The sequence below is a fragment of the Mugil cephalus genome, chromosome 4, assembly GCF_022458985.1.
Source record: "Mugil cephalus isolate CIBA_MC_2020 chromosome 4, CIBA_Mcephalus_1.1, whole genome shotgun sequence".
NCBI lineage: Eukaryota > Metazoa > Chordata > Actinopteri > Mugiliformes > Mugilidae > Mugil > Mugil cephalus.
Window position 1 is genome coordinate 17,260,959 of NC_061773.1, and position 13,766 is coordinate 17,274,724.

The window sequence follows — 13,766 nt, forward strand, 5'->3', positions numbered from 1 at the left end:
GGAACCTAGAAATATTAAGTTACCCAAAAATCTAATTATAGGCCTTTTCCTCCCGTGAGGCAAATTGACACCTGCTGCTTCATCCAGAATAATTTTATCAAAGAGGACAATTAAATATACTTCATTATGTCTTATATTCTGGAAGGCTGAAAGTTACTCAATATATAACACATTACACACATTACACACATCAAGACCAGCAAAAACAGAACTCGGAGACAAAAATTATACAAATTAAATAATGTCCAAAATTTGCTGATGAAAAGTAACACATGTTCAGTCGGATATTTCACTTTTTTTTTTTTTTTTTTGTTAGAATAACTGCGTTACTCGTGCTATAAATGTAATTCCCTGATATACGCAGCAGGAAAAGTCCGTCAGAGCCTCCGCTGTGCTCCTAATCGGCTTTTTGATAATACAAAACACATGTTAAGATTAATTTAACCACAAACCATGACTTTCAGATACCGCTGTAATATTATGCCGCTCAGCTGTAATTTCTAAAATTAAACCAGTCTCATCTTAAGTTGAACAGGAGACAGACAAGTTGTAATAATGTCATGTAGAGATGAATCTCGAAGCAGCCCTGTAGCCGGTGAATAATGGAACGACTGCTGAGACAAAAACCATGGCAGCCGCGGTGATTTTCTACGGCTACGGGCAGATTTTCTGACTAACCGCTGGGAATCATACATTCAAATCAAACTCATTTAGACAGTAAACTTCAAAAAAAAAAAAAAAAAAAAAAAAAATATTAGCTGTCTCCAATAAATGGAAAACTTTCACCTAATGCAGTGATGCTCTGATTTTCAGATTTTCAGGTAGTTATAATCTTTTGGAAACATGTATTACAATTGAATGTAACAGTGAAGTCAACAGAAGCTTTGTGTTTAATTAATATCTGATGGCAAATTGTTTGCGGTAAACAGAGTCGACATCAAACAGAGATTTGGTCAGTCTGACTCAGAGCAGGAGACTCAAGTCAGAAGACAGATTTCTCAGTCTCACAATGGCCTGCAGATGACAGCGGCATTCTCGAAATAATTATAACAACCCATCTACAATCAAAGCTCTTTTGTTATGCCTAAAAAATATGATACGTTAGGGTATCTGTTTGAAATAGGACTCATCCTGGTCATCCTACATTGGGAAGCACAGTTAGTAAACACATTGTTATGGTACACTTAATGAGCTGGGGCTATAATAAGTACCACTTTTTTTTTAATTATTATTCTGGGTGGCATCACCTTGCAAGATTGGAGTCAGTTACAAGAAATGTCAGAACAACACTGTACTTATATTTATTTATCTGTTTCTTAGGACTGTTTCTTATGTGGGACCACAGAGCGGTTGTCATGACAACTGTTAATCATTATGATGTCACATCCTGTTTCTGTAGGATTACTAAAATAAAACTTGTGAGATTAAGTACCTAAAATGACAGAAACCATCCTTGAAATAAATTTATTGTAAATATACTTTAGTGTTTTAGTTTGGCCCAAGTCCCTCCCATTAATGTAGAGGAGGCAGGGCTTATGCTCAAAAGTGCATCCAGCCACTGGGGGGAGCTCTACTTGCTTATGCTTCAGTTTTGAGGAGCTGTCATAGCGTAGGTCTGTAATGTACAGTCTCTGGTTTACATGGATACCAGTCTGGGTCAGCCGCCTCATTCAAAACACACCGATCTTTCTTGGTGGAATGAATACAGTACATTTTGCACATGAACGTTACATGTCAAAAAGACGAAACCAGAATCACTGCGGGTTGCTATGTTGAAAAAGTGGATCCATCCTGATCCCCGTTTTCTATTTAACAAATTCCCCTTGGACCAGTCAATCGCCATCCATAATCGGAAGAGTTGATGATGATCAAATATTGTCCAGCCAGTCAAACAGACAGCATGGGCCACTGCACTCAATATAGTAAAACCTACCTAGAAACAAGAGTGCGCTTTCCAAGAAGAGACAAGCTTTCACACATCTTTATCAAAGTATGCAGACAGAGAAGAGGTGTCAGACACCTCGTCTGAAAGTGAAGCTGTCAACAGTTGAACTCACAAATACACACAAAGTTACATTGCGTTGCACACAAAAGCACATGCACAGCACATGCACTCCTAGCACTAGGCCCATGAACACGTAGCTACATAGCTGAGGGGTGTGAATTGTTTTAAACCTTGAGGAAAAAGAAATGGAGCCGAGAGGGGCGGCTCCTGCCTCTGAATGCCTTGTCTGTTTTCCGTTTTCTATTGTCTGAATGTAACGTTGGTGATGGAGGAAGTAAAGCTTATTTTGCCGTCTTTGTGGATGAGAGTGTCAGCTAAATGTCTGCAGTGCAACACAGGAATGAGCCAGACAATAGCAAGAAGCTTTTATAGCTCCCTTAGCCCGATGTGCCCCATCTGAAAGAAAGCTTTTTCGAAAACATTGAAAGTTCAGGCCGTTTACAGCCACAAATTGAATCTAATAAAGAAGATGGATGTGCCACAGCGTTTCCTTTTACGCTTGAGAATTGGGTGCCATCATCCATCTTTGGTTAACACATCAAAGAGCCTTAGGAACGACCTCCAGCGCGGAGAGTTTTCAAAGCCCTCGTGCTTCTTTTCAAGCCATGAGATTGTGACATGGCCACGCAGAACAAAGCAGCTGCTCTGTTGTTATGAGTGAGGCCAGATTTTATTTGGACACTGAATTCATTTTATACAACTGACCAGACGACTGTCCAATAAAATGCTAACAAAATGTTTAAATGGACAATTCTGTCTTTTTGAAAATCATAATCAACTCTACGCCAGCAAGAGAGACAACAAAGAACTACGGCAACGAAGCCCACTGTGACGTCGCCTCACATCTCACATCTCCTGAGTAGGGAAAAACAAATGCACTTTAACACACCACAAAGACTACGCCCGATGTGCCACAACATGCTCTGCGGCTGTGTTAGGGCACAAAGCTCTTCATACCAGCAGGTGGCAGTAGCCTGTATTGATCATTCAAAAGACAGACATTTACTAATAATCTATATAATCTCATATATTCTTTGTTTGCTCTTTTAGATGAGTATAATACTGTGGGAACCTGGCTCTGCGTGATTGTTTTCAGGCACATGCCGTAACTGTCAGGATAAGCAAGATAGGAGGACTTGATTAACTGCTAGTAACCATCTCTAGTGAAAAGTGACTCCTTATATGGCTCTGTTGAACCGTGTCCTTGATTTTGTTTATATGGACCTCTATAAGAACATCTAATGCTCTGAATCAGCAGAGACACTAAAGCTCTGAGTCCCCCGCCATCTCTCACCATCTCTCTTCCCGCAATACAACCATAAGAGCTACAGAACGCATCCAGTCCCTCAGTTTCTCAACAGAATCCATCTCTGAACTGAAAGGAGCCAGGAGGTTAGGATGCTATGAAAGAACTGCAAATCATCGTGCAGATGCGGCCATCTCTGAATCCTGCCAGTGCCTGAAAAGCCCTCAACAGGGGTCCAACTCGTGCCACTCGCCTCGGTGCATCGCAACCCCACTGCCACCTGCGAGTGTCCTGCTTTGCACACCTTACACACCGCAAAACAACACACTGTATTAAATAAATAAATTACGGACAAACGCGGAAAGCATTAATTCAACGAAATCGTCCCCTCATGAACCACCACATAAAGAGACGCCCACGTAAAAAAAAAAAAAAAACATCAACGCACAAGCACACACTGGAAAACTGTCAGAGGAGTCTAGTCGAAGAATATTTTGATGAGTAATTCCAAGGTGTTGATTAAGGCCCCAACCTGTGGAGCATATCAAATTACCCTAACAAAGAAATGCAATTAGATGCTGCCATTTTATTCATCACCTTATCACTCACTCCGGTGTGTCCGCATGTGTGAGTGCGCGCGCTCATCTTTTCTTTTTTATTTTTTTCTTTGAGGCACGGCGTACCCGAATATCTTGGGTGGTGCTTTTGTGTGTGTAAAAGCGAGTGAGAGCCATCTATGACTCACAGCGTGTAGACATCTGTGTTCCAGTGTGTGCCTGACTCACACGATGTAACTGCGTATGTGTGTGTGTGCACGCGTGTGTGCGTGTACACCTTAGGGGCTGAGACAGAAGAAAACAGGCTTCATTGAAAAGATAACGGCAGCTGTAACACATTAATCATAACTTGATTAACTTCCATCGTGCCGCACAATGAATGCCCTGCTTTATTATTATTATGATGGCAGCTCTCTCATCTATACGTGTGCCTCTGTCTCTCGCATGACTTTTTTTTTTTTTTTTTTTTACTCCTAGTTTTGTCTTGCTTAACCCTCCCTTGTATCCTCAGATCAGTTCAAATTATCCCTGCTTGCATGAAATGAACCCCCGTTTCGTCTCTGGCTTTCACTTCTCTGACTCTCTTTGTTAAACCGAGCTACAGACCCGGTTGTCAATATGGAAATTTTGGATTTTATTCCTTGTTAGTGTTTAGGGCTTTGCAGCAGCTATTTGCAATTTAAAAGACTGATGCTCATTAGTGATTTTTGGATTGTCTGAACCGCATATATTTGAGACAGAAGTGACCATTCTGCAGCAGGTTGACTTTAATTCAGCAAAATTCGAGTTTGAACTCCATTTGTGAATAACAGGGAGTGTTCCTGAGGGAACAGCAGGAATACATAGAGTCAGAACAACGTAAACACAGTGATAATGTTTTTGATGTGCCATGCTTTCCCAAATGAGTTTGATTGTTGTTGTGTGAAACCAGAGTTGCTGTTGTATGAAAGCCGAACATCTACTTTCATATAGTGTCATTGGCCACTGTGCATGAACGATGATTTCTCTTTTCGAATCTCATTTTTGGATGTAACGTCTCCTTTAGTCTCACATGTCATAACATATGTGATCCACCGAATAAAGTAATTGTTCAAGATTTCCTCACTGCGGAGGTTAATCTTCCCCTGGAGCACATAAACACATCTTGATGAAAAACAAGCCTGGCAGGAGGATTAAATTTCATACTGCGTTAGACCGATTATAGGGCAGATTTGTGTTAGTTGTTGAAATCCTTTTAACATTTAAAATCCCTCTTTCACTAAATATTTGTTTCCATAATCACGCAAGAACACCCATAAACTGACAACATAACAACAAATGTTGTTATGTTGTTAAAATGTTATATTTTTTTTTTTATTATTATTATTATTACTTTTTATTTATTCCAGTTAAAATCTTTTGGGTGTATGATGACTTAAATAAACCAAACTTTATTGAAATTATTTAAAAGAAAAAAAAAAGTGCCCTTCCAAAACTGCTAACAACTTTTGCTAAACTGTGATATTGCACGTTGATGACAAAAGGACCATTAAATCTTAAAGTGCGGGGACCCTTCTTCTTTCTTAACAGCATTAGGGATTTGGGATCAGTGTATTTAATATCTGCTGTTTTTATCTGAGAAGACCTTAAGCATGTCACAGGATGTCTGACAGATAAAAACAACTAGAGCCACTAATATTTGTAGCGGTATCCGATCATTCCACACACACACAAAAAAAACATGTTTATACTGGAAACTGGGGGTGCCCAAACTGTGAGCTACTTTTACAATGAATAAGTCAAAAATATAATTGTATTGTATTTGTATTTTTTTTGAATGGCGATAAACTGTATGCAGTGGTATGGCTATTTAAAAAAAAAAACAAACAAACAAAAAAAAAAAAACTGAAGTTAAGCTGATGTCTCACCTTTCTATTTCGTATAGTACCTGAACACATTTGATCAATTATCTCTTATTAAGTTTGTGTTTAACTTAAGCATGAGAGGGCTGTCTTTGATTTCTGATTTGTTTTGATGGTGTGGAACGTCTGCTATCTGTTTTACTGGGGTTTGGTAGGACAGGTTGGGGCAGGTCAAGGCACACCAACATGACATCAATGAACTGCGAGCAACAAAAGACAACTTTCATTTTACCTTTGTGCAGACTAAATAATTGCACCTGAACACAATGCAAAGTTATTAGCTAGTTCCTAGCTAGGACTAGCTAGGAAAAAGTCTAGAAGTTGGTTTCCAATTTGTTCATTCCAGATGTGGGAAGAGCCATCCGTGTGCACTTAAAGTGTTAACTCTTACTTTCGTCCTTTTCGTTTCTCATCTTGTTCACTAAGTTGACTTCTTCAACAGCCAGTCAGAGTGATCTCTCTCACTGATGCGCTCTGTCGCTGATTCAACCGAAAAACCTATGGTCATAGATTGCCCTAGACTTTAAGCCCATGTAGCAGTAATTGGAATTATTCTGAATTATTTGTTTCATTATTTTAGTGATGATGATGATTAAATCAGTGCATACAAAGAACGCTTGAGTCAATATGTTTTCTGATCCAAAATACCTGCATAGTAGGAAGGAACGTTTTGAGGTGGGACAGCTTTGATGACCTTCACTGGTAGCCTACACCTTTGATGAAGAAGAGGCCTGGCAGTGAAGCAGCTGCACTGAGCTGACCTGACAGCTACCTGACAGATAGGTGTTCCATGGTTAGCTTAATGGGTTGCTGTGTACGATAAGTGGACATGACATTTGTCTCTGAGGCAAGTCTCTATTTGTGTAATATGGTTATAAGGGTTTTTCCGTTCTATAGAGACGTCAGAGGACAAGGCGCCGTTTACTTGTTCTCTCTGAGCCACTATGATCTCATCTGTGATGCATCTCCGTAACGTTTTCAGATGCATATTTGGAAAAGTCAGTGAAACGCTTTGTTTTAATGAAAGTAGTTCCATCATTTAAACTGATTTCTGAACAAAATATATTTTGGGAGTGGAGGAACATTTTAATAAGCAGGAGCACAGATGCATGCCGGTCAGCCGTAAGGTACACAGACGTACATTTTTAAATTAGGAAAAGTTATCTAAAATTACAAGGGGGGAAAAAAAACTACTGGTTTTAATTTTTTTTGTCAGTGGGCCAATTAACCTAACAGAAGTTGGAAAGACTTTTTTTCCTGTATCATCATAGTCGTGTGGATGTTGCTGCGTTAATTTCTTTGTGTTTGTCTCCAGGCAGCATGAATACTGACTGACTGAAAGAAGAACTTTCATTGAATATAGAGTCCCCGTGCACTTTCTTTATAGTCTTTTTGAAAGTTGAAGGCTTTTGTTTCTTCTTTGTGAAGGTTTTGTTTTGCTTTCAGTTGGCATCCTCTATGTATTCAGCCATGGATTCACATACACAGGTAGTATACCTCCACCCTTCCAGTGTACTTGCACCAGTTGACTAAATCATGGAAACCCAGCGAATATACAACTGTATTTGTTTAATTAATTAATTTTTATTATTTTATTAAAATGTTTTTGTGGTGACATTTGATTTTTCATATGAATCTCACATGAAAAACACTTAGATGAATGAATAAAGACAGTGAATATAATGAATCCGGTTTACTTTTGTTGACCAAAAAAAAAAAGAAAAGTATTTTTCACTGTTCTCATTCTCTGTAGTACTGTCAGTTTTGCTTGACTTGATTTGTCAGGGAAAAACTACTACTAAACCAAACTATTTTAAAATCAAACCAAGCTGAAAAAAAAAAAAAAAATCTCACATCGTTATCTTTACTCTGACTTTTAATTCCTTTTGACATGTGAACTTGTACTAGAATCTGTGAGGTAATTAGCTTTTGGCAGTCAGTTTCCAAAATAAACGCGTCAACTGTTTAACTTCTAAGCCACTTCAAACCAAGGAGCCAACGCTGGTTGTCTAATACTGAGACATCGCAATGTACGTAGTGGGCAAAGTGTGTGTTTCCGTGATCATTTTCTGTAAATCCAGTCGGTAAACCAATTAAGGAGGACATGATTAAAACCTGAAAAGCTTTTCGTTTTGAGACTGAGATGAGTCCTTCTGCGTGAGAGAAAAGTAATTTCAAACCTTAATTGCAAATCCCTAATTTTTTCCCTAAACATGGGTTAAAGTGATTATTTTATCAGCTAGATTGGAAAGTAAGGGTAGGCTATATATGTGTGCATATGAGTGTATGTGGGAGAGGGAAGTTGCTGCAGGAGCCCCAGCTCTATAAAGACATCTCCGCTCAAACAGCAATTAGCCGCCGTGTGAACAATTGCTGTTCTGTTCCCTAATTACAGAATTACAACCAGGAGATTAACGATGGTTAAATAAAAAACAATTAAGAACAAAACAATTAAGGCTTTTTTTTTCGCTACCCCCCGAAAGCCATTGCTACTCCCAAGTCATGTTAGTGTTTTTTGAAGCGTGTGTGTTGGTCAAGCAAAGGTAGGATTTTCAGGCTGAGGTGTGATGTTCCCCAGAAGCTAAATTCAAAGAATATTAGCTATGAGATCAGTAGAGGAACAGCGAGCCCCGAGGAGGCTGGTAGAGAGATGAGAGATGTGGGATCATTATAACAACGTTTTTATCCTGCTTATCAGGCATTGCTCTAATGGAGTTGCGCTATTCCAGTTTATCGCAGGCATGTTGTTGAGAGAGACGTGAAGCGCCGATGAATTGTTGCTGGCTGCGGCGGGGGCTCACACTCTGTTCTGAATTAGTAGAACACGGAGCCCTCTGGAAAGGAAACAGGGCTTTAAAATGTGGTTGTTTTGAAATAATCTGCGGACTGCATTCACATTCGAGGCACAAAAATTGCTTAAGGGTGCAGCAGTAAGACAGGGATGTTTTGATTAGTCCAACTGTGGATGTTGCTGAGATCAAACTTCTGCAAGTGTAGATGGACTTTTATAGATGTTCTATTCCCTAAAGGGAGCCTTATGCACTACTCTAATTAGCTACTGTTGCCCAGTTGTGTACGGCATCTCTGTGATCAACCACATTGCGGGGGCATGCAATTGACAAAGATTTAGGCTCTAAATTAAAACTGGAATTAATTTCAATAATCAAAGGTCCATTTTCATACCAGGGAAAGTACCACAATTTTTAAAGTAGTGCAACTGTTGCTATGATGTCTAAGTCGACCTATTCATCGGGTACATTTCAACAACCCGATTCTGGATTGGAGTGAAGAGGGAGTATCCACCCATTGGTCTGAGAGCTGTTTGCATTCTCCTACCTTTTGCCACATCTGATCTCTGTGAGATGGGTTTCTCAGCTGTTGCTTCGCTGAAAACCAAGATCCCAGATCCGACCTGAACATTGAGTATGATTTAAGAGTGGCAGTTTGTGCTATTTGGTGTTTTTGATTTGTTATGAAATATAGCATTAGTTTGTTTTAGTTCAGTAAATTTGAAATTGAGTAATTCGCCAGGATTTTTGTTGGGGAGACTGGGGCAGGTGGGGCTTGAACATTCCCCCTCGTTCAAAGTGGGGAATGGCCATAAAAGTTTGAGAAGCACTGTTTTTTTTTATTATGTATAAAATAAAATGAAAATATAATATAAAATATAATGACCATATGATGAAAAATAAAAATAAAATGATTCCATTCATCACATTTCATTTTAGGTGAATTTGTTCGTATCAGATGAATGCCACTAGCTGACTAACTAACTAAAAAAAACAGATGATCTACCGTACATCATGGAACAAGACACTGTTTAGACTATATTCAGTTTACAACACTGACACTGCTGCAGAATGTGGTAGAAAACAAACAAACAAACAAAGAAAAAACATAATTTTTGTTGCCTGATTGCCCCAATACAGATAGTGATAAATAACTAAACATTGAATAATAGGCTTAATTTGCTTAAAGTGCAATTCTATTGCAATTTCAGCAAAGTTACTCAAATAGTTGCAGGACAAAAACAAAAACAACTGAAACTGCAACGTCTATACGATTAAGTTCCCATTTCATGTCCCCCTGCCCCAAGTTCAATTGCATAAACCTGCTGGAGAAGTTTGACACCGTTATCACTCTAACAATTTTGCGCTGCTGTACCCAAATCCCCCAGTCAACCAAACAGCATGGGCTGGACTGTCGTCTTATCTAGCGCTTTCGATTGGAGAAGTCTGTAGGTGGCCACTTCTGCTACAGTGTGTTGCAAACAACCTGCTCGTGGCTGCTGTCGAAAACCTGTAATGAATCATATTCTGTGAGCCAGAAGGTCTCTCCAGGGAGACGCTGACCACTGACACAGAGTTGCTGCAATAAACATTCCATGAAGTGTCTTGTTACGGTGGATCGATACGGCTCTGTAAAGTTTGCTGCTGAACCTTTTAAATACATTTGGGAAAATGGTTCTTTTTCTTACCGTCCTCCTCCGTCTGCTTGACTATCTCCTCACTCTCCTTGCTGCCTTCGGGGTTGGCCAGGACAAGCCGCAGCCTAACTGTGACAAAAGGCCTCAGTCCTCTCAGAGTGTAATGCGACGACGTCTCGATCTGCTCCTCGGCCACAAACTCCTGCTGATTGAACACATACTGGTACTGCACCTGGAAAACAGAGCGAGAATGACTTTTACTGCGCAGCAATTTGGGGAAAAACAATTATGACAAACACAGAGCTGCCTTCATACTGCACAAGTCCAGACTGAATGATATCAGCATTGTAAGTAATTACTGCAAGTAAGTAACGTACTGCAATATTATATTTGAAGGATATCTACACACTGGTTAAACTAGATGATAATGCACAAATTCCTATAAAAATTACTATGCGTTTACTCTTTGGAAATCTGTATTACCGTCAGATTGTAGCTGTGGCACCGTGTCACGGCGTACCCAAAAGTCTCCCATTGTATAGTCAGCTGACGGGCCCTGACATCCACCACATTGACGTTTTGGGGGCCGTGGACAGGATCTAGGTGAAAGATAAAAAAACAGTTAGTTCTTCCACTGTGACAGCAGCCCCAGGCAATAGCACATAGTTGAGTCACTGATTATACTCTCAAACGAGAGGCTAAACTCTGATCAACTGAACACTGTGCAGGCATAAACTTTTGAACTCCAAGTTACAAGTTAATCATTAAACACTGTCACCATTATGATGACCAGATATTGCATCTCTGTTAATTGTCACTGGCAGTATTCTGGCATCCATATGTAAAATGGTTTAAACCAAACCAAGCTAACATCTGGATTACTCACAAATGCAAGTAGTTATTCAGTACTGTAAATGGATTCCTTCATCATTTATCCAGTAAACTCTTCAAAATATCATCTTCATTGTGAAATATGACAGACAAATGCCACTCAACTTCTCTAAATAGTTGGTTTAGGGGTCCTCTGGAGTAGCAAGTAACAGTAAGTTTCAAATGATCTGGAGTACTGAGCCCCAACACTACAGGTCATGTGATCTATTAATTAATGGTCTGATCACTGGGCTGTGCTGTAGTATCATTGGCTAAAGAAAACATGCAGACATTTGGAGTGGCTATTACTGTGTTCGCTAGGTTTCATTCACACACATCAACTTAGCTTTGCATTAATTGGGAGAACATAACACATATGACCATTATTTGCCAACTCTTACCATAATCTCAAAACAGACATGACCAATGAAAGGATTTACACAGAGACAGACACATAGATAAAACCAAAAATGAATAAATGTACATGCACAACCAAAATCAGGTTCAAACAGGCCCACATGTAACCCACACACACACACACATACACCCTCACTGCATTGTTGCAGCCATATGTCGGGCTCTCATCTCCAGGTTTGTGTACCACGACTGACTGCACACTAACAAGCTTTTTGAAACCAATCTTTCTGTCTGCCTAATTAGTTTCTATCAGCCCGATGATGGCAACCAAAACAGGTCACTGCATAATTAGAGAAGCCATATTAGCTGCACTACTCCAATGAAAATGAAAACTTGACTCACGATGGGGATAAGCTCAAAAAAAAACCTTGAAAAAGTGACACCTACGCATGAGTTTTGGCATTGTAGTACACTGCCTGCCCAAAAAAGTCGCCGCAAAAAAAAAGGGTCACACATTCTAATATTTCGTTGGACCACCTTTAACTTTGATTACAGCAGCATTTGCTGTGGCATTGTTTTGATAAGCTCCTGCAGTCACAACATTTATTTCCATCCAGTGTTGCATCAATTTTTCACCACCCTCTTGCATTGATGATAGCACAGTCTGACCACTGCCCAAAGCCTTCTCCGGCACATCCCGAAGATTCTCAATGGGGTTAAGGTCTGTGGTGGCCAATCCATGTGTGAAGATGATGTCTCCCTGAACCACTCTTTCACAATTTGAGCCCCATGAATCCTGGCATTGTCATCTTGATATATGCCTGTGTCATCAAGAAAGAAAACATTCATTGATGGAATAATCTGGTCATTCAGTATATCCAGCTGATTCATCATTCCTTCTTTGGACATAATGTTGCTGAACCTAGACCTGAGCAATAGCAGGAACCCCAGACCATGTCACTGCCCCCACAGGCTTGTGCAATAGGTAGTAGTCATCACTTCATCTGCCTCTCTTTTTACCCTGATGCCCCATCACCCTGGAAAAAGGTAAATCTAGACTCATCAGACCACATGACCTTCTTCCATTGCTCCAGAGTCCAATTTTTATGCTCCCTAGTAAATTGAAGTCTTTTTTACTGGTTCGCCTCACTGATCCGTGGTTTTCTTAAGGCTACACAGCTGTTCAGTCCCAATCCCTTGAGTTCCCTTCACATTATATGTGTGGAAATGATCTTATGTTCACTATTAAACATAGCCCTGAGTTCTACTGTCATTTTTCTTCAATATGATTTCACCAAATGTTTAAGTGATCATCAGTCAGGATCAATCAGGATTTATTTCCCAACCACATTTCTTCCTCGAAGACACTGGTTTCCCACTATCCTTCCAGTTTTTAATAACGCATTGGACAGTTCTTAACCCAAGTTTAGTAGTTTCCGCTTCGGTCTTGTTAGATGTTTTCTCTGCTTGATGCATGTCAATGATTTGACCCTTCTCAAACAGACTAACATCTTTCCCACAACCACAGGAAGTGTCTTTTGACCTGGTTGTTTAAGAAACGAGAAGCTACTCATTGCACCAGTTGAGGTTAAATAACTTGTTGCCAGCTGAAAGATAATCACCCAAGCAGTAATTATCCAATAGTATGCTTGAATGTATTTGCTTAGTTAAATCCAGGTGACTTTGTTTGTGTTTTTGGCCAGGCAGTGTTTAAAGTCATTCATTGTGTCTGGTAATTACTGGAAGAGCAACTCGCTTAATGAGTCATTGACATTTAAGAATATTCTTTTCTCAAGAACTGAACCCCAGGCAGGATGTCAAACTGCGATTTTTAGGATGTAAAGTTTCTAAACTCATTAAACCTTTGCAGTCAAACCCAGGAGACCAATAGCCTAATTTACATGTAGTTTTAAAACCCCAGTGTCTTGTGAATGTGACAATTCACATTACTAAAGTGTCGTCCTCGAGCAAGGTGCTGAGTTCTCTGGTGTGGTGACTTTTAATTCCAAAATGCCTAAATTAAATAGAAGCTGAAGTTTAATTAGGTTAGTATTTTTTTTCTTTTTCATTTTCCATATTTTTCAAACATTGCAGCTCTGTACAAATCAATTGAATTAATTTATAATCTCATCTGCTGTTACTAGTTAGGACCCCCTGCAAATTTAGAACAGCACAACAGACTGAAGCCTCCCTTAATAATTATTAAAGCTTAGATGGAAACCTAACCCCTGCTCTAACCCTCAAACAATGTGGATGAATTCAGCTGAGCGCATTATAAGATTTTTCAAACAAGCTACTTACTATAAATATACGATCCGCCTAATAAAACAAGATTAGACATTGGCAAATTGGATAAGCCATCTTAGAGGCCATCTAGACACACAACGGGTGTTTCTGATGTTGG

General features: G+C 39.5%; 1 protein-coding gene across 11 annotated transcripts in view; it reads right to left on the reverse strand.

Moving 5' to 3' along the window:
- The window catches only part of ptprt (protein tyrosine phosphatase receptor type T), a 304,538-nt gene that overhangs the window by 157,698 nt on the left and 133,074 nt on the right, over positions 1-13,766 (reverse strand). For all 11 annotated transcript variants that reach the window (XM_047583117.1, XM_047583114.1, XM_047583115.1 and 8 more), the window contains exons 9-10: positions 10,619-10,734; positions 10,187-10,367 (exon numbers count right to left, since the gene is read on the reverse strand). In XM_047583117.1, the coding sequence (XP_047439073.1) occupies positions 10,187-10,367; positions 10,619-10,734 (297 nt within the window). The remainder of the gene's footprint in view (positions 1-10,186; positions 10,368-10,618; positions 10,735-13,766) is intronic.